Source organism: Bombus huntii, chromosome 1 (assembly GCF_024542735.1).
Source record: "Bombus huntii isolate Logan2020A chromosome 1, iyBomHunt1.1, whole genome shotgun sequence".
In the NCBI taxonomy this organism is placed as follows: Eukaryota; Metazoa; Arthropoda; class Insecta; order Hymenoptera; family Apidae; genus Bombus; species Bombus huntii.
In genome coordinates, this window is record NC_066238.1 from 21,560,774 (window position 1) to 21,583,462 (window position 22,689).

General features: G+C 32.0%; 1 protein-coding gene across 6 annotated transcripts in view; it reads left to right on the top strand.

Annotated features, from left to right (window-relative positions):
• LOC126865407 (sodium-independent sulfate anion transporter-like) overlaps window positions 1-22,689 on the top strand; it is a 186,488-nt gene that overhangs the window by 101,345 nt on the left and 62,454 nt on the right. For 4 of the 6 annotated variants that reach the window (XM_050617867.1, XM_050617892.1, XM_050617902.1 and 1 more), the window contains one exon: window positions 1,765-1,818. Coding sequence is in view for 2 of the 6 variants with exons in the window: in XM_050617874.1 (XP_050473831.1) it covers window positions 17,529-17,777 (249 nt within the window). In the remaining 4 variants the exon portion in view is untranslated. Of the gene's footprint in view, window positions 1-1,764; window positions 1,819-17,516; window positions 17,778-22,689 lie in introns of those variants that run through there. The other 2 variants (XM_050617874.1, XM_050617883.1) reach the window with 2 other exon arrangements.

Genomic DNA, 22,689 nt, shown 5'->3' on the forward strand with positions numbered 1-22,689 from the left:
AAGATGGTATATTACACATACTAATTTTATTCTCTAAAGTATAAAAGAGGGTTAAAAAATGCGTATAAAGGTTAAACAAAACCTTTTAAAAGGTAGTTCGGAAATTAATTATATAGAATGGAAAGAAAGCTTTCCCTGGTTGTATGTAATCCATTAATCAATAATTGGTGGGTAAAATCCACTTAAAAAGGCAAACGTTTGTGTGTCATTTCCTGTAAGGAAATGGAGGAAATCTCTCCATTTTATCCCTTCAAGAGAGGGATTAAGTAGGAGTAGATTACCTTAGAATTAAGATGATGTTACAGTAAGTCTTAAATAAAAAATACCAATGAATTTTTCCCTTTTTTTGCCATAATGAATTCAGGAATATCTGAAATTATATTCTATGAAAATATAAATATATTAGCAACATGTATTTCATATTGACCGTTATATCTCATTCGTAACATAGCTTAAAGAAACATAATTTAAACAAACGAGGGAGATATTTTTATGCGAGAAATAAATTATAAAGCAACAAGATGAAATTCCTCTGCACAAAGTATCTCTTTCCTTACAGAAAGTTAGTTTTTGAAATCTCTTGAGCACACATTCGATTGTAGTATTCAAATGACTTTCGAATCGAACACTACTACCCTACTGTTCGATAAAATATATATATATATATGTGTATGTTATGTATCGTGTTTGTTGAAGAAACTTTTGCATATTCATACGTGATTCCAATACCAGTGATCCAGTAACTTTATTACCATATATTTTAGAAATTACTCAAAGCGTTTTCTTTTTCTATAACAAAGACGAAAGAACATTCTAAAATTTGTATCAATGGTAAGTTCAACGATCATAATTTTTGACGCCTTATTTAGTTATTAATTTCGAAAATCATAAGAGAATATAGAAGCGTGAATTTTGATTAATGTTTAAAACTCGCTATGTTTTTATGTATTTGTTACACATAGCTATAGTGAATATGAAAAATAGTTGCACATTTATATGTGTTGTAATTAATTATTTTCATAGCTAGTTATTTATATAAGTATAAACGTATCTCTTTGACAAATAACAAGTTTTATACAATGTAATACGTATATGTATGAATAATTAATAATTTTATTAATTTTTAATTATATGTATACTACTGGTCAAAAGTTCGAAATCACTACGTGCTCCATCGAAATCAAAATTTAAGAAATACGTCTTTTTAGGTTTCTCGTACCTTAGAAAACTTACTATCTAACCATTATTAATAGCCCTAAATAAACAAATAAATAAAGAGAAAATAACTATTTATGATGGTAAATAATAATAATTTACGAATGAACAACAAAACTAACAGAAGGTGCGATATAAATAAAACTGTCAATGAGAAATTATTGCAAATTTTGATTCGCAGTATTTTTGGATACCAAAACACGTGCAAATCATGTTCATGGCTGCTGTATTTAAAGAGGATGCTACATTTATCTTCCATTTCGTATCGTAAATTAAATATGTCACTCGAACCAACCGATTTTCTTTATTTGTCTCTAAATGCGCAAAAACCATAAGCACGGTCGACAGCGCAAAAGAAAAAAGGAATAAAAAGTAAAGAGGAAAGCAAACGTATTTTACAACAAGAAGCGATATTTTCCAGGCGTTAATGCGAGGGCGAAGATAAATAATTTCGAAGAATTCACGTATTAACAGAAGCGTGTTGTCTCTCATAGCAGAGAACTAGAAGAATTAATTATTACTAGACATTTTCTTTTTATTTGCTTTCAGAACGAACTACCGTCCCCATGCTTGGCAGTGCCTTTCCTGGGACCACTTTAGGTGAGTCGGGCGTTGCAGTAATGGAAATTTCTCTATTAAAATTTCAGGCAATAAGATTGTTTGCATTCCATCTTCCGCGCTTTCCCATCCCTGGTGTGATTCAAAGCACTCGACTCGCGTTTATTATCGACCGATACAGAGTACTCTTGCATTTTAAAGAGAAATCGATAGCCCGGGAGGGGTGGAGACTGTAAAGAGCTCGATAGCCGAGCGAAAATTCTTTTTCATCCTTCATAGAATGTAGGGAAGTCCAAGTTTCGTATCGAGTTAACAAACGTAATCTATGTCGGCCAGTGTAGCATTAGTTCGCTGATATATCAATAGAAAAAGACCTCGTGTCTATTTTACGTGAATCATAAATAATTGCACAGGTTCTCCAGAATTTTACCATATATACAGTTAGTCACGAAAGTCTACACGTACATCTGTCGAATTTTCTGTATCTGACTTATCATAGAAACAAGAAACGTACTTGGTCAGAAAATTATTTATCACCTGCCTGTCAATACAATTATTATCGATATATTTTTAAGAGGAATTGAACTTGTAAAAAGCTTGTAAAAAATTACATCTGAAATTGCAAACTTAATTTCTCGAACACCAAGGAGATACTTACACTCACGCAGTACTTAAATCATGCTTATATAAGTACACGTGATGTAATGTAAGTACTCTAATTATATTAATTATAATGAAATATATTGTTATATTCTATTATATTGCGCTAACATTTTATCAAATATAATTAACATTTATCGTCTCATGTATATGTTAACATGTGTATGTAATTTCTGTATTTTATATTTTTTTTACTTCTCTGTTATTTATGTCGTAACGTCTTCACAAAATTCGCAGAGTTGACGTTTTCATTATAATAATTTATATCGCTATACATGTATAGTACGTAGACTTGTGCATCGTAATGTAACGACTGTAAATAGAACCAGAAGGACATTTACTATCTTTTGCGTTTATTTTCCTTCTTCGAAACAGATATTTCTAAGCCAATGTTCGAATATCCAAACGTATGAAACTACAGAGGGAATGTTTGAGATAAAAGCTCGAAGACATCTGAAATAAGAATATAAAAAGTTCTCGTGTCAATTCAACCCGAATAGCAATTTATTTTATATCCGTATGAAAATCTTCCTCCGAACAGAAACGGAAGACAGTTTCTTACTTTTTTGCCACGTCTGTATCTACTCTTTGTTCGTAAGAGAGATATCTCTAAGTTGACACAGGAATATTCAGAGCAATGGATAAAAGTACGCTTGCGAATGTTTGATAAAAGGGAAGTTCACTCTGAGAATAGTTATCGCCTTCCCTCTCTGGAACGTTTGTGCCAGACAGCGGATGATTCGATAAAAGAAACTTCTTACCTTGTGTTATACTTTTCAGTGGTAGACAGATCTAGCGTAGATAAGAGGAAAACGTACGAGACTTGTGACTTTCCGGAATTTAATTCCAACTTCCTTGGAGATCGACGATTTGATCTAAATCCCAGACTGAACTTCCCCTACACTGTATGCACATACGTAAGTAGGTGTATTTGTTCGGTAGTTGGTATTAGAAGTTCTTCTCATCGGCTCGTGCTTGGCTTAGATACATATGTATACCACGTAAAAACAGAACTTTGTTAAATAAAACTTTTGTTTATTAATTCCTTTCACCTGTGAGGTGATAAATATCCCATATATATTTACTGTTGCTCACTAAAGTATTTAAACACGCCTGTAGAAACTTTTAATGAAGAGATCACGTGTGTTATATGAAATATTTCGAAATTTTATTATCACTGTAATGAGACTCCGCCATCATAATTATACTCATAAAATTTGAAACAAATTTAAACATGTACATTGAAATTACAAAATGTTTGGTGCGAGTATATGCTTCGAATACGTCGCAAATGAAACGAAATATTTAATATTCTAGTTAATAAGACTTAGTATTCAATGGGCTGATCTTTAACACTAATTATACGTTTAAAGTGACTATTCGTGTTGCAAACTAAGTTTTTATTAAATATATGCAGGACGTGACAGAACATGCGGGACCCATTTTACGCCTGAAAACAATGAAGAAAGTTGCTAGAAACCTGTTCTATCTATCTTCGTTTGTGAGATACAATGAATTTTACGTTTTGATCTTGTGTTATGCAATTACCTTAAAAGAAGATGCTCAAAGTTACCAACTCGCATTTCAAGGCAAGGCTGTAAACGTCTTATCATGAATCCGGTTAAACTTTGAATGATTCCTGATGTTGAAAAACTTGTTCCATTCTGAATATATCAACATTTTTAATAAGTATTCCGTACACAATAGATTCTATGTTTATATAAAATTCTTTCATTGTTTTCATTGGTGTGCAATCAGTTCCCTGAGTGGCTGCCACATGTTCTGTTACATCCTGTACTTGCAATAAATATTTTGTAACTGTAACATACATTCTCAGATTAGTTTCAAATTTTATCGATGTAATCATGATACCGGCGTCTTCTTACGACGCTAATGAAATTTCAAAATATTACGTATAACACACACAATTATGTACGTAAAAGTTTCCAAGATATTTCCATGAGCCATGTAGTACATAGGTCAGTGAATAAGCAAGTTACTGCTTTCGTCTAAAAAACTTATGAATAGCTAAAAAAAAGTGTTTCTTATCGTTAACGTAATAATATGTATGGCCTAGAAATATCATTGACTTAGGAACACTTCATATCGCAATATCAGCATTTGCACGTTTCTAGCCTCGTTTTAAAGCGTTGCCTTAAATAATATTTCGCAAGGCTAGTAAAACTTTACTAGCGTTGCTATCCGCTGTCCCAAAACACACACCAAAGACCAATATGAAAACCATCGCGTGACCGCTGGAAAGAGTTCGTCATTCATAAATCATCGAACATCATGTTACTCATATTTATCAGACACGTGCAGCGTATAACTTGTTCGTCAAGCACCGAGTTCTTTGAGTTGTTCAAAATGTACGTGTGAAAACCGTGTTTTCGATCTTCGTCTTCGTTACCCTGACCCGCTGTATTCGGATCCCGGACCACTTTCCTAGAAAATATTGTCGATTTTTTACGAGCAATCTTCACCTTTCTCGACCCTAATATCGCGGTATGACAGTAATCTTACATTCGATCGTTACATTTTTAAGTAACTAACGTAGTTCCTCAGCATATGCTAACGTTTATCGTAACAAGAAGCTAATTTGTGAATTGCGCTTTTGGAGTATTTGCATCCGATTTCCTAACGTCATTTTGACGTGGCATCTTTCACTTTATCATCCGTGTTAGAATAATTCTCAGCTATGCTTTCCATTATCCGGGCAAACATGAAAATCGTATGGTGATATACAAGGTGGATATTGCTTCTATTTAAATTTACGCAAGGGAATCTGCCTATAGGAACTGTATCCAGCATACATTTCGATATACGACGTTTATAACAAGGAAAGAATGCATATTTGTAGAGACAAGAACTGTATAAATCTTTTTGATAAAGAAAGATTACAGTTGTTTTATAAAATTGTAGATACGTATACGAATCTTTTTAATTCCCTTTTCCTTTTTATTACACGACTTTCTATTCTTTTTGCACTGTTTGATATAAGAAAGTTTTCATGCTGATAAATGTACGCGTAACAGAATTCTTATCTTGGAAAAAATCTTACACCTAAGTTTGAATTGATAGCTAATATCTTCGTAACGACCTTGTAACAACGTTGAATCGGGATATTAGCAAAAGAAAGCTTTCCTTCCTTCCGGCTAATTTTCCTTCCAACGAGATGCTTTTAAACATTTATTCACATAACACGAATTGCATTGTTCATATTTTCGTTTAATCCGAGTATAACGAAGATTAATTATTATTGTTATAATAATTCTTTTCTTGTATAACGTTTTTATCAGATAATTTTGTATTATATATTCCAATATATTGGATATATTAAGCTAGTAACATTTCAAAGTTTATTAATGTAAAGAATCAAAAGAGAGTTGTGTAATAAAAAGGTGGATAATGCTTTTAATTAATTTGTTAAGCATAAATGAGATATTATTAAGAGAAGAAGAAAATATTAAGAATTTTTCTTTTATTTGTAGCAAGAATCTCCTGGAAATGAGAAAATTCTTTCTTTTTTCTATTATCATGGCTTTAGAATCTCTTCCTATACTTATTTTGTTGTTTTATTATTCGATTTTCAATTAATTTACATCTACATTATCTCTGATTACGTATACATTGAATTCCATTAATAGTCTTCTGTGTCCAGAAACGTTCAAATTACACCTGTGAAAATAAATATCTCGTTGATTAGAAGTACTATTTACATTGTCTCTGTAAACAAACATTAATTCTATCGTAGCCGGTGTATGACTTCGATTGATGTGGGTTTGAAGCTCTCGTAATTTGCAAACAATCGAAGGATTAGAATTCAGTGGGCAACTTCGATAACAATGTTCTTCATTGAAGACGACAAATTTGATTATTTTCAACTCTACCGTATTCGTTTTTTCTAAGACATTGAAAATCTTTTTCGAGAATTTGTTTGATATATCAGCATAAACATACACGTTCTACAGAGACTTATATAAAGAGGAGAGGTGTTGAGAGAAATTAATCATCGGACGAAAATAAGCGGATAGCATCCTTAAATGAAGTTTTTAAAAAATCAGGAAAAGCTGTTAAAATGCATTTTATGATTATTTGCAGACTAAAAGCCAAAAACTGGGGCCTTGTATGGATATGAAAATAATTTTTAATTAACTTCTAATCTAACCTAAACAAATTTCAGATTTTGGTGTGATCTTTTGAGGAGGCACAGATAACAACCAACGTAGCAACGTAGCGTCTCCTCGTCGTCAGAAATAAACTCTGTCCCTGATCAAAATCACCTTCACCTTTGACCTCAGTTGACTATCATGCGGTCCATAGGGGCGTGTATATATATACCAATATGCTATATTAACCAATATTGATATATCAAATGTTTGCGTCTTTTCGTTTGTTGTCAACGAAAGTGAATATGAATTTCATATTTAGAATATGAAAATTTGAAGTTCGTGATAGATTTAAGGTAGACATGATGCAGATTGCACGCTCGCATATTATGCAAGTTTTAGTAAATGAACCTGTCTTCCATCGAAATTTGATAATTTTATTAGTTCGTCTGACAATGAATGTGATTATGCGTTGTAATACATGTACGATGAGCATAATAAACGATCTCGAAAGAAATTCTATTAATTAATATGATTACTGTCGCTCGAATTTTCATTATTTCTGGTATACGTTAACGACGTAACTTTTCGCGCAAACTCTATGTTGTAAAATTTTACGTACGTATAAACCTTGTATGAATTATAACGAAAGTTCCGTTTAATGGTTTATGATTTTTACACGGTGAACATGCCAACGCACCGAAATCTAAATTATACTGCAGATATGTATATAATTATTGTTTAGGGAATTCATGCCCTAACAGTAAAAACAGAAAAGTATTGCTTTCTATTTCTATTTTCCATCAACGACGTCTGTAGTATATTCGCTTATTCATATTGTAATATTTTATAAAAAATATCCAAAATGTTTTCTTTGAACGTTAATTGATTCTCTAATTTTTTCTTGGGAAATGTTCTTTTCTATATCACATTTTATAAAAAGCAAATGCCTCTGCCTTTATCACAAGCACTAATGAGTCTTTGACGCATATTCTCACGACTAACCAGGTTTGCGCTTTATAAGCTGCACGTTTTACATGATTCCGTAGAAAGAAGAAATTTGAAAGGAGTTAAATAGGGAGAAGTACCTGAACGATTTCTAAATCTTAAAATATGTACTTGTTAAAATATGTAATTTGAAGCTTCAATTCATCAAGTATGTTAATTCCATAAGTTTTGTTATGAACAAAATTTAGCTGCCGCTTATCGTAATTGAAAATGACTTGGAAATGAAAAATGATAACAAGGAAAGAGACACGAGAAGATCGCATGGAACGGTCCGTTTTTAATTGCATAACATTCGTTTATTATAATTCTCGCTAAAGTCCCGGAATAATTACGAGGTGAGTTATATTTATATGCCCCACCCTGTATACTACATTATTATAATAATTATCGCATCATATATTTGAAATTATTTTATCAGGTTACGTTAAATTACTTTAATTACGTCTTGAATGACATTTTATAAAAAAAAAAAAAAAAAAAAAAACAATTCTAACCAGCATCGATCGAGATAAAATTGAATATTAAAATACACTTTAAACGTAGAGGAAAATCGAATAGCTTCTGATAACCTCACGTCGAAGTCATATCGTAATGTCAGCGAGGAACTCGTTGCTCTGATGCTGCACCGCTATCGGAAAACAATTTTTCGATGTTGTGCAAGAAGCGAAGGTAGAACGCCGATTCGACTAATTACGATGTCAACAACACCGCTTGACGATTAATGCGGGATTTCATGGCCAATTCAACGCTGATTTCTGCTTTCGCTGCGTTTAGTTAAGTGTTGCACGAAACTTTCGTTTTTCCCTTACCTTAATTGATTTCCGTCGGACAAGTACGCGTAGATTGCGAGTTTAATTTGTAATAATCTGCATTTTTATCGTGTATTGCTAACTCCGCTATGGGAATTATTTCAACTTTATATATTACTTTTTCGTGGTAAGTATTCTATTTGTAATTTATTCTGAATTTACAAATTTCAGCCTATAAATGTTAGATTTTGGTGAAAATTGAACTCTTCACATTTTATGCCAGAATTAATAACAGTTACTATATTTCATAAATTTGATGAATTGCCTTACATTGCCGAACTTTTATCCGATTCTCCCGGTCAGTTTCTTTTACATGTTTCATAAAATAAATTTCGGAACATAATATTATTACTAAAAAGATTTATGCGTCTCTTTTATGTAGATTCGAGAATACACCCATCTGTTCAATAGAAGAAAAATTTCTCAACTTATAAATCTTAACAAATTTATAGTATGACGTAAACAAAATAGAAATCTAGAAATAAGATAAATTCGATTTGTAAGCAACATATCTGTGATAATAAAAAATCTGTCTGTTTAATGAGAGATTAACTTAAAAATGTCTAGATTTACAGAATGACACGAATAAGATAGAAATTTGAAAACAAATCGATAAATGTTATATTTTTAAAGATAACACAACTGTAATAAAACCCGGCTCTAATAAAGCATTGATCCAAACATTTCCAGAATTATACATTTCTATGAAATTAAAATATAACACTTTGAACAAAATCGGTAAATTGGATTTAGAAGTAGCTTAATGGCGATAGTATAAAGCCTTTGAGAAGGTTAAAATAGTAATTAGTAGTTTTGCTAAGGAAACTAGCATCTTTAATCGTTCGAAAGTTCATAGTCGGCGGCTGTTGGAATGTATTGCGTAATGGATGGTAAGGTTTGTTGCGAACCTCAGGCTCGCCGCCCCTTTCCGTTTTCTACCAAATTACCGAATTCCTGCTACTGTTCATTTACCCTTCTAACTTCCTACAAGATCCTGCAACTTTCCAGTAACATTTCACGCATTAATACCAGTTTTAAGATGCTTTTTCAGTTCTCACAGCACGCGTGTAATCCTGATTATAATAAATTTTACCGAATCTCCTCTAATTTCCGGTGCTTTTTAAATTACTACTAAGTTATAATTTAAATCTAAAAGAAATTAAGTTAAAGTACTATTAAGTTATATCGCCCTTTCAGCTTCGTCTCTGCTTAAATACTCAGAGTAATTCATTCGACAATGAATAGCATCATGAAGTATCTTTTCTTAAATATAGGGATGTTCTATTATATTTAATTAGTAAGTGGGGAATATTACAGACATAGTATGCAACGTTAATTTTTTTTTTATACAATAAAAATATTTCGTTATATTGAACTGTGGAAAATAAAAATAAATAAGTATACAAAATAAATAAATAAATAAATATATTACTCCAATTATTCAATTTTTATACAATAACAATAATTTAGTGTATTAAATCGTACTCGATACATGTTAAATTACAAAGTTATTTAACTCTTAAATTGTAGACGTTTTTACGGTACCTTACGGTAAACGAGAATCTTTTATACCCAGATGATACATTTTTCAGTAGGTAATATTTATTGAAAAAAATCTATTAAAATTCATATAATACGTTCAAACGTTCTAACTTAAGGTTATAATATTTTTACCAAATAGCTTCTTTTTGGAAAGTGGGGGAGCGGGAGGTTCACCGTCTATTACCTTGCGTGAAATTCAATCCGGTTGAAATAGCTCGAGCATGAAATACCTACATTCACAGTTTAAAGGTTAATAGTTTGAAATATTATAGAATCAAAGAAAAAGAAGTTATTATGCATTGTTAATTCTTTTACAACAAATATGAAGAATAAATCGAATAACAGAATGTAGAATAAAGTGCCTCAATTATTCAGTTTTTACACTATAGCAATAGTTCATTATATTGAATTGGAAAGAATAATTTAAAATAATAGGTAGATACAGAGTTATTAAATTAGAACTAAGCCTTTCTGCTGCGAAAATTTTAATATTGTATAACGACTTACAAAAGTACTTGAACATTTATCTCACCTTAAAACTTCGTTAGCATAGATATAGACATAGAAGTATCATATTAATGATATTTACAAAAATTTGCAAAAATTAAAAAAAACATAAAAGTTAGAAAATTATTTATTACAAGCGGATGCTCCACAAAGGTTACCAAAGTATTCGAACAGTCAATTATTTATTATACTAGTAAGTCACGGTATTTAGTGAGATCATACGTGATAGTGATAGATCATATACGTACTAGTTTTTTACTAAATGTACATTTGCAATAAATGCGAGTATCATTTATGCACATTTTCGGATCGTTTTCATATTTTGCCAGTTTATCAGCTTACCAGTTACGGTAATCGTATCTCATTTGAACGATCATGAAATATCGAAAAGTTTTCTATAACGCACGTAATACGTACATTCACAAATATTTTCTATGATGAATGTTCCAATACCTTTGCGAATCACTGTAGTCACTTTGTTCCCGTTCGTTAGTTAGAACGACGTTACGTGTGAAAAGTTGTTTTATCGAAAAATTGATTGATATCGGTGTTAATTGGATGGTATTAAATCGACAGAAGGTGAGACTTCATTCAGAAATAAAATATATCGTTAAACAGGCGATTAAATAACGTTGAATTTAATTTATGCATTATTGAAATGTTAGTTGATTGTTTGAGAAAGTAGAAGTAATAGAATGGAAGAAAATGAAATATTTGTTATTTTTACTAAAACGGTTTTTATTTTTTTTTTTAATTATTTTAAAGAAGTTAATTATTTATTACCTTGTTCCTATGGAAGATATATGTATGTATTTATACCCTCAAATGTTGAAATACTTCCATGATATCATTGTGTGTTGAATTTAAAATCACAAAAGGTGTAAGATACGTTGTTCACGTACGGTTTTCATTTTAAGAAACAGTTTAAAGGTATGTAGTTCATTTTGTATGTTGTTATAATTTAATACAACACTGCTACGTATTGTCTAAAATATACCATCACGGTAATATGTATAGCCATAAATTTAATGTGGGAATGTTAATTCTCGTGTTACTCCGAAATATGTGGTGAATTTGAATACGTTTCACATAAAGTCCGAAGCAAGTTTAAAGACCACGTGCATTCTATTACGAAGTCTGAGTATGTCGCCTATGCGGTCCGGCAAATGTTCGGACGAAATTCCAGAATAATTCCATCGCTTTCTAATTCGAAATACTTTTCACTTTAATATTCGTTTTAGATCTCTTTAACGTTCAAATATCTCCTGAGTTTTCCTTCTCATTAAATAATCAATTAGATGACGTTATTGAAAAAGCGGTGAAACGAAACCAATTGACTGGTTGATGGAACTAGCAGATGTATATCACGGAACAATTATTGAATAAAAATATGAAACGTTTTTCGGTTTAACGGCGAGGTCAAATTGTGATATTTTTTTGGAAATTATTGGAAACAATTAAAAGTTTTTCATTTTGAAACTTTAACCGACACATATACAATTGCATTTTTATTGGTTTCTGTTATTTACAGTAAGAACTAATAAATTTTATATTTAAAAGTTACTATTTCATATATAAAATAATACTTGAAATAACCGCTTTAATTTTTTATATAAGATTTGATGTGAGAATTTTTATGCATTTCAAAATATGCATTTCCTCATGCGTTTAAATTTGTCATTTTAAATTTGGAAGAATATAAATGCAGGAATTATTAATGAAAGAAAAAGATGCATATTTTATATTAACTGAAATTTAATTTTCTTTATAAATTAAACATTTTTTTATAAATTATAATTCCTTAATACGTATCTCTTGTTGATTCTTCAAACTAGTCTTAGAAATAAGACTTTTATCTTTTAAATTTATTATTTTCCGTGATATGGCTGCTTCGATTTTTGGTATAAGCGTCTTTACAAATCTTAGAACTGTTTTCTATTAACTCGAGAAATTTTTCAGTCCGTAACATAAAACGGGGAATGAATAAAATATGTTGGAAGTCTTAGTTTCAGTTCCACTATATTAGCTACGTTTGAATTGATAAATACGATTACTAAACAATTTTGTTCTTTTTATATTTACGAAATAAGTAAAAATTTTAGGATAATTCAATTTCGATTATGCTGGATTCGTTAATATTTTACAATTATGTAGTTATTTTGGCGATGTAAAAAATTGTTTTCAGGACGTTTTGGAGAAAGATGATCATTGTTATTGAATTTTTCAAAAAACGAGCCTATAGGTATACCTTTAATTACGCCAATCGATATATTTTCTTTATTTCCTATACAAAAATTAAAATACTTGCGTTTGAAAATGATTAACTTAAAAGATATTATTTTATCTCTAATTTTGTAGAACTTATCGCATGAAAGATTAGAATGGCATAAATATTAATGTATTCAAGAATGAACGAAATATTTTGTATACTCATATTTACTCTACTTATAGAGCTACTTAAGAAGCTTCTTGCTTATTTATTAAATTCGTCTCTTTAAATTTTTACAGTCTTCAATGTATCTACTATTCAGTGGATTACAATTTAATTACAGTTAATCAAAATATAATTACAGTGAGCCACCGTAGTAAAAATTAATAATTAGTGCTTTTTAATGATATACATTCTGCAGTGTTTATTAATAGAAGTATATAACGTAATAATCGAGCGTTTTATTGATATTACGTGGTTAATTAAAAAATGACAGTCCATTATAATACAAATAAAAATATACGCAAATCGAATTGAATAATTGCGAAGATACGAATATATGTGTCTAATTACAGTTCTTCGATATTTCTCGTTCAACGTTTAAATTAGAACTATAACCATGTTTGGAAAGTCGAAGAACTACAGTGAAACGCTTTCTGAGAGCTTTCATAATGTAACATTGTTGGTATGAATCTGCGAATTGAATTAACGTTAGGAAATTGATCATTACGAGATCAAAAGCAGGTGCGCAAATCGTGACCTAGTTACCAGGAACGATCTAAAAACTGTCTATCATCTGTCTCTGTAGCTGTTATTGACCAGCACTCACGAGTCAATTAGAACCTGAGTGTGAAGCTTACGAGTCCTTAATGAAATGATGATCTGCGTCCGTCATTTTCAACGTTTATCAATTATACTGTGTAGTAGTCAATTGATTTACTAAAGCAAATAGGTCAGAGTCAGAGTATTTCGTTCTTTGCTAAGAACGTTGAAAATATAATATGTTTAATTATCATCAGTATAAGAAATTTTGACATAAAATCTGCATGAAGTCCAACATTGTGCTTTCAACTTTTCTTTTCTACGTGGGAATCTCGACAATTGAAGAAATAAGAAATTAATAAAAATGTTTGTTATCGTTGAACATACAACGAAAGGATTCTAAATTTATATAAAGTCCGAAATTGCATTTAGTTTCTTTGAATGTTTGATATATTATAATTTTCATAATATTCGATACAAATCAGAGATAAGAATTATTAATCTTAATTATTAAAAGTATGTGAAATTGTTAGGGTTGCAGTTATAAGACTTGAAGAAAAAGAGAGTATTCAGGATAAATTAAAATGATATGTAAATACATAGATAGCGTGTGCGTACATTAGTTCATTAATAACAGGAAAGATTTTATCGATATTGAATATTTCATTGTGAGGCAATTAAAATAATAATTTTTCGACTTAATATCAAGTCTGTCTGCAAACATTCGATATTGATTACGTATGCAGTTATTGATTTTTTTTACATTGAACATGCAACCGTGTTTCATATAGTGATGGAGTATCTGAAGATTCTCGACACGTTCTACCAGTAAAATCAATAATTCTAGCTTAGCTTGTAAAAAAGAGGAAAACTATTGAAACATGAAAGTGATATTATTTTAAAAACTAGGTCAAATGTGATATATATGTGCATTTAATGTGATTTTATAGTATATCTGTTTCTGTATCATATAAGTGCTGAATTTTTGTCTTAATAGAATAATATAGATAAAAGGAGAGGATAAACATTTTTTAGATAAAAATAATAGTAATAAATTATTATTTGCTCTATTTTTTATATGCCGTTATACATTATTTGTCGTATGATGTAAACCAATTTTTAATAGAAAAAGTAAGATACTATTTAATAAAAGGGTGAAGACGTTACACAGGAAACAAATGATTTCTTAAAGATGATGTTCAATATATCAATGATTGAAAGTAAATCAATAAATATACTATTGTTGTATCTACTGTTGTTGCATTGTTATGCTGAAAAGGTAACTGCATATTGCGTACAAAATTCTCAACAACGACTTTACTAAACTTTAAGGGTAATATAGTGGCAGATAAAACAGGCAATAACATTCTGATAAATGATTCCATTTATTATGTGCATTTAGAATTATTCTAAATTAGAACTTGAACTATTGGATTAAAACTATCCAAAATTAGGATTTGAGCTATTGAATTGGAACAATTCCAAAAAATGTATTCTGTTAAATATTTAGAAATTATCTCTTTCTATAGCAAGTATCTCCTCTAGACGAGTTCCTTTTTTGTAAAGATTATTGGACGTTCTTCAAAATTAAATTCCTTTTTTCCTTTATTTCCAGATACTAATTTTTCTATTCGCTACATTAGCTTTAAGTCTATTATTTTTAAATAGAGCCATAAGTACATATAGACTTTGTATAAACTTTATAAACCCTCGAAGTTTATAATAATTCCAGAATTAAAACTTTCGTAATATGCATTCGCAGTAACAAAAAGATTAGATTTTCCATATACTTTCAAATGAGACCTAAATTTTCTGAAACGTTTCATCTAAGCTATTTATTTTCGTGCCGCAAAACAGACGTTTGTTCAATATTCGATCGAATTTGCCCTGAATCTTTTTCAACGACTAAACTTTCGCTTGAAACTTCGCTTTTCAGGCCGATATCGCTTATGTATAACATTACTGAGGAAAGTGAGTTTTAAAACTTCACACGTTCGAGCCTGTGATCATGTAGTACAGTCTTCCTTTTTTAAAGGATTTACCATGACTCCGGGGAAACTTTTTAAGTTTCAATATGTAGAGAACAGAAATAAAGGATGAATATTAAATTATTAAATAATTTATTCAATATACACGTATAATAGAATCACGCGATTTTATGATGCTATTTTCGTTTTATTTCGGGTTTGATATTTTCACTGTCATGATATAATGTATAAACTAATTCAAATTGTTATTAAAAAATGTATATTGCCGTTCAGAAGTTCATGTAAATTGTATTTTTATTGTGACACCTCTTTTATAATATCGATACCTTATTTTCTCAAGGCAACGCTGGAACGAAAAATGTCGAAATAGTTTCAGATGAAAGCTTTACCAAAAAAAAACAAATTGGGGTCTGAGAATAAATCTTTTTATTTGTTTCTTTCCCTTAAAAAAATCGAGGTAGCTTGGAAATTCATAAAATATGGATTTAACTACTTGATGAATTTTACCATACGTTGTGCGCTTCAAGTAACATGTAAATTAATTGAATTCCTTAAGATGTTGAAAGCTGTCTTATTGCATACTGTCGATTACCATAAACGATGAATATATTCGTATATACGTATACATATATATATACTGTGTATACATGGAGAGTACAACTGAATCAGTATACAATATATAACTATAGATTTCAATGATAGAAACACTCTACATAAATAATTCTTTAAAGTTGTAAATGTTTTTCTATATTTCTAAGATTGTACAGAAGTAACAGCGTACATACAATCTCCATAAAATATAGTTAACGCTAAGCATATTTTTTCGTCATACTCAAATCTCTTATTAAAAAAAACACATAATGAAAGTCTCGCTAAAACCTCATCCAAGCTTTTCAAATTCCAGTTTGAACCGGTTATTTAACTTGAAATATTATTTCAGGTTTCTATCCTTCTTGCCATTAGTCAATTCGCTTCGCTTGAAATCATTTGGGTTCGTGTAACTCGACTAATCTGAGCAACGCTTAAAAACACAATGGCTGGAAGAAATAGCTGCGCACACTTTTATTCTCTAACGAGGCGCATTTTCACCAAGATCCATACGTTTCATTTTCGCAGTATCAAACTTTTGTATACGTCGTATGAAAGTATTACTAAATGATATGAAATTTCACCTAATCAATTAGTATTTAAATGCATACTTTTAGTTTATTTACTTACAAACGCATCTACATCTGAGGTTCAATAACAACTACGGTCGTATACGATTACATTTCCATAGGTTTATACAATATCACATTAAATTACTATTATACTATTGTTTGGTCATAGATATGTACGATATTTAAATTGTATTAGTGAGCAATAGTTAGATACCTAAAAAACATGTCAGTTGTGGTAAATTCAGTTACTTCTCTGCGGCTAGATTAATTGAAAAATGTTTGTGTTCCTTTTATTTCTTCCTTCTTATTTAGGGTCGTTTTGACGTTACTTGGGACGCTGTGTTGTTGTCTTTCGTTTTGAAATTTAGAACATTCATCTAACAGGCAAAAAATATTTCTTGCATGTCATATGACGATAATTTTTGTATATGTTACACGTGAGTGCTACTGAATGATACGAAGCCTAATCTAATTAATTACTATGCAAATGCTACAATAACGTGCAAATACATTTTGTAGCCACTGTATACAAAATCATATCTACCAACATGTAAATATCTACCATATGTACATATATACATGAATATATATTAGGTTGTCCGAAAAGTGTTTTTCTTTCGCAAGCGTGTTTCTTACAACAGTGAACCTTCATACAAACCAAATCTGTGAAATGTCGCGGTGTTTATCTCGATAGAACAAAATGGATCGTACGTAATTCGACAAAATTTTCGACGTCTATTATTTCTTCATAAAACGAAAGGAACTTTTCGGACAACCTAACATATATATATATATATATATATATATATATATATATATATATATATATATAACTTGCTTGCAATATTTCCTTAATTTATGATGTACCTAAACGAATCCTCGAATTCGAGAACGCCACTGACCTACAAATCGCTCGAATTCGTCCCTCCACTCTATCGATCTACACACTGACCTAAACGACCTGACAATTTCTCTGATGATGTCGACAGAAGCTTTGGAGGATGGGTTCCCGAAGGAGCGGTTTCAGCGGGAGCCGGGCGAACGCTGGCGTTCTGAAGGAACGAGCCAGCATGTCGTTCATGCTGGTGGTCATGTTCTTCGCCGTGTTCGGTTTGATCGTCTTTACGGAGATATTCCTGATCGACGAGAGGCGTGGCGGGGGCGTAGGTGGCACCGGGGCCCTAGGAGGTCACAGGAGTGGACATCGATTGCCGGCTGCGCCCGATCGTCCGGATTACGGGGAAATCGGAGTAAGTACGCAATTAGGACCATCTGTATCCACTTGATTAAACTTCGCTATTGCTCCATATGAATCTCATACTCTACAGGGTGTTTCGGAAAGTTGGTTATCAAACGTTAGGAGCGTGTAGTACTCATGGAAACAAGGAGAAAGGGCATAGCGAATGTATTGAATGCAACTGTCATTAGTTTTGGAGTTATAAGATGTTTCGCAAAAGGAAAATATATTACGCATTGGGCTGTTGGAAAAATTTGTGACCTACTTGGCAGTTAATGCCGCGTAAAAAGGTACGATCGAATGAAATGCTGAATCGTGATCCTGATGGCATAAGAAGAGTCTGATGCACTGGAAAAATGCAATTTAAGGGAACAATCCGAAATTCGTTAATTAGTTTTGCATTTAGAAAGTTCTGTATTTATCAAGGTAATTAGGGGCTTTGTGTGGCGGTGAAAAGCGTCTGCTTACTTTTAGACTTTTAGTCTAAAAGCATCGAACTTTGGCTGGGATGTTCAATTCCATTCATTGGATATAACATACTCACACTGATTTCGTTTAATCTAACTTTCGTTTTAATTACGGGCAACTGAATGCTTCAAGAAAGAACGAAGAAACTCGTCGCTAAAAAGAATAATAAGTTTCTTTTTTAAATGGCACCATAGAAAGGAACAAGAAATTCATTGTATTATTTAATAGAGTATTCAATTTCTTTAGAAATTTAATTTCGCAGCAACGTTTTCCAACAAGCCAATACTCGGATATATTGCGTGATAAGAAAATGACGATCGGTTATAATATAATTTACTCCATACGGCAACATGGCAGGAACTGATTTCGATCTTGCGCAGTCTCGAAAGTTATCGTTTCTTAATAACCTAATCTCGCGAAGATTTTTTCATGCAGTAGAGTCTCCTGTAATGTTACAGGCTCGTAGCTGAAAGCGTCTTATAACTCCGGAACTAACGATGTTTCGACTCATGTTTATTAAGACGACTTTGCCTGCCTGTTTCAAAGCGTACTGCTTACACGCTCCTGAAATTTGATACCAACTTTTGGAAACATCCTGTGCATTTAACAGCCGCACCGTTGAAATAAATGTCGGGAGAAAATGGACTCGGTCGTTTCGGACCTGGTACGCGAGCAGGTCCTCGCGATTAACCGAGCCGCGATTCGTTTAACGAATTATTTACTATCGTTCGATGGACCGTTTTCACCAATCAACGCTATTTATTTCCGTTTTGTTAACCGCTTTATTCGTCGTTAGTCGTATGCAAATATTGATCGGATAATGGAGTAGAGGGTGGTATTCCTAGCAAAGGGAAGAAAAAGTAGAAAATAGTTCACCCTTATTTGATCACCGATCGCGGTGGCACGACCGTTCGTTTCTGATGATTTGAATATGTATTTAATCGCTACTGTGTCGGGACCACAGGCAAACAGCGGTGATTTCGGCACAGATTGTCCGATAAAATAAATAAGCGTCACATGGGATAAACATATTGATTTTCTGATTTAACGACGATTCGCTTTGATGGCTATGAGAGAGTATTTTAACAGTTGAAACGGGACGAAGTTGTGGAGGAAACGACCTCTTAGGTTCGAAGATATAAATCTCATATTATAGAATAAACCTATAAAGTTTTTGTGAAGTATCAAAGACGTAGTAATGACAATTAATGTCCTTGAATTTTCAAGATAAAAAGGATATGTATTCGACCCTAAGATTAAATGTACAGTGATACGAATTTGATCGACGATGTAGTAAATTTAAAAACCTGGTTTTCGCAGAAAATAGAAGATTTTGATCATCGTACTTCTTCTTTGTAGTTTTCTAATAACGGGCATATGCTACGATATTTTACTAATAAGTTTATAGAGGATTTAAGGGAAATAATTTTCTCAGAAAATTCGCCACCAAATTCTTGTCATTTCAAGTGATGATTAAATAATAAATGGTAAATGGCTGCCATTTTTTTTTATTATAGAATTTATTTTATTTCATCCTTTAGGACGTTTCATCATGCATTTAGAATCAGTTTGAAATGTATTATACTACATGTGTTTTACTAATATTTACTTAATTTAACTCTTTATCAATATGTTTAAGTGCTTATGCTTTTTTATTTTCAGCAAACCTCAATAATCGATAGATGATCAATACAATAAAGTTTCTTTTTTGCAAGTTTCTATAGTAACAATGAGTTGATCTACGCTAAATATTTGTTCGCTTTCGATGTATATGTATAATGCAATAATAATTTAGTTCAGTAAAACGTACATACGATTGATGGTAGAAAAAATCACAAATTAATGCAGACGCTTTCGCTTTTCTAAGTTTTCAATAAAATTCGCACGACAAATTGTTTCCAATCGATCAGCACTCTTTTTCACTGACTGCTCTAACGCTCCAAATAAACGTGTAACCATTTATTGTGATTACATTCGATAATTCATATTTTTCAGCGGTTATTCAATAAAAGTTTCCTGTCTGCGCATGATATATCGTACGCAGTGAACTACGATCACAAAGAACATTTTTCTCGACGCGGCTATTTACATACTTCGTCGATTAACTGTGAATCTATGTGAAACAAACGTTGCCAGTCAATTTAACAAATTAAAAGTTCGTTAAATTCTTGGTTATTCTCTCTCTCTCTCTCTCTCTTTCTCTCTCTTTGAATGAGTTCCAGTGTTTCGTCGTTACGATCGAAGTGGTTTAAGAGATGATTCATTGCATTAACGGTTCGCGTTCATTGATTCGGCACCGAGATTAAGATTGCGATATTAAAACGTGATAAATGATATACGATGTCAGTTTGCTGTAACGAGCGTGCATATCGAAATTATTGTTTGTGTGCACACGTGACGCTGCATCAACGTTTACGATACTTGTTAGTTGGATAACGATAACGTCAGAATCGCTGACAACGTACAGGCGTATGTGCAACGTGTCTTGTAAAAAGCTATACCGTAGTGAGGTGTAGAAAAAATTGATAACGCGAATTGCTTATCGCGATTTTTATTCATAGTTTATAAATATAGTTTATGTAGAATGGGAAGTACACTTGTAAAGGTAAAAACATATAAACTTCAATGCAGCGTTTGTACACGATGACGCTACTGATATGTACACAGTTGAGCTAATTAATTATAGTAGAAAAGAAAGGAAAAATTATGAAATTAATATTGAAATAAATATACTCGCATATTTGATTTTAGAATTAATAAGAAAGATCGCATGCGATATTAAAATAATATTTTGATATTAGAAGCATATTAATTTTAATCGAATGTTATAATTTCATAATAAATGCTCAAAGTAATTTTACATCGAAGGTAGATTATCTCTGTCTCATCACTGATCTAACAAATGTGAATATTTTAAGCGTACAACTAATTAAACAGAACTACGGAGTTGGTTATATTTTGTAAACAAAATTTCGTCGTGAATTCGTGGAAAAGTCAATTTACAAAGATCCTGATTGCGAAGTTTAAAGTTCAGCATTTTTGAAATTAAAGATATTATCGTAGTATAAATATACATATACTACACTGAATAATTTTATAGAAAACATATATAATAATTTTAAAAGTTGTTCGAGGATCAGTTGGGAAAGATAATACTTTTCATTAATTCATTTATTTAAATCTACTGTTTTAACATTTTCATCAATTTTATTAACAGATTACAGTACACGTTCATCTAAATGTTTGAAAATGATATCATTTACTCGTATCGCGCAACTTTCACGTGACCTTTCGAGGTAGATTTATAAATTGAAAAATCAATCCGAAAGACGGTTAAGAAACTAAGAATTTCAGTATTTGAGTTTTCCACGGTACTAATTAACTTCGATCATAACAAAATCAATATTGTATTTTATCACAGACATCGTATGATACTACTCAATCTATAATATATCATTGAAATAAAACAAACACGACAATAGCAGCCTCTTTGCGACGCAATCGACTAAATAAATTTTAATTTCCTGGAAAACCGCTCTCTATCTGGGCTCATTCGATCTTTTGAAAGGACAAAGCGAGAAGGACGAGCGAGAGCGTATTAGGGGTCGTAGGTGAACCCGAGGTTCCCCTCTGCATCGGGTCCGGAAACCATTTTAATCTCCGCTATAAAGTTCGCAATCATCGCGAATAAAAGGGCGCAGATTATGACCTAAAATCGTGCTTTGGTGTTCGCGGCTTACCCTCGGGGAAATTAAAATGTCTCAATGGCCGTTGGCAATCCGTGACAACCGAGTTACTCCTTCTGACCATCAGAACTTTCTTCGGGGTCCTTCTCCTTTTCTTCTTATTTCTTCGTCCACTCCTTCTTCCACGGTAGTAATAAGCAAGAGATATCGGGCGAGTTCGGAGAATGAGTGGGTTTTCCATTGGAGAACTCGCACGTTGCTCGCGGGGTCGATAATCCTCAAACGTTTCCTGTTGGAAGCAAAAGGGAACTGGCAAAAGACTTTCGAACTAATGGCAAGGGCTCAACTTTATACTCGGTCGCTCTTTGTTCGTACAAAGCGGAAGAAAAGTGGAGACGGAAAACTTTGCCATCCTGGACCATCGATTTTTGCCCCTGTCACTGCTTTCCGCTGCTACTCACGCTCCTATTTTTATTCCTCCCTTTTATTTCGTGCTCTTCTACCTCTTCCCCTTTAGCATAGCACACGCCTCACGCGTCTCTTAACCTCACTCCAGCTGTTTTATATGCTCTTTCTCTTCTCTCTTTCATCCGGTATAACCGTGTCGGACAATGATTCACGGTGGAGCGAAAGAGTCGAATAAGAAGCAGTTCGCGTGGCATTGATATAGCCGCTACTTAAAACGAATATCGATTGCAGCCTGCTTTTCCCTGTGTTTCGAGTTTCCGTGCTAGCGACGCGTCGGGGTGAAGGACGCGCTCGTCAAAAATT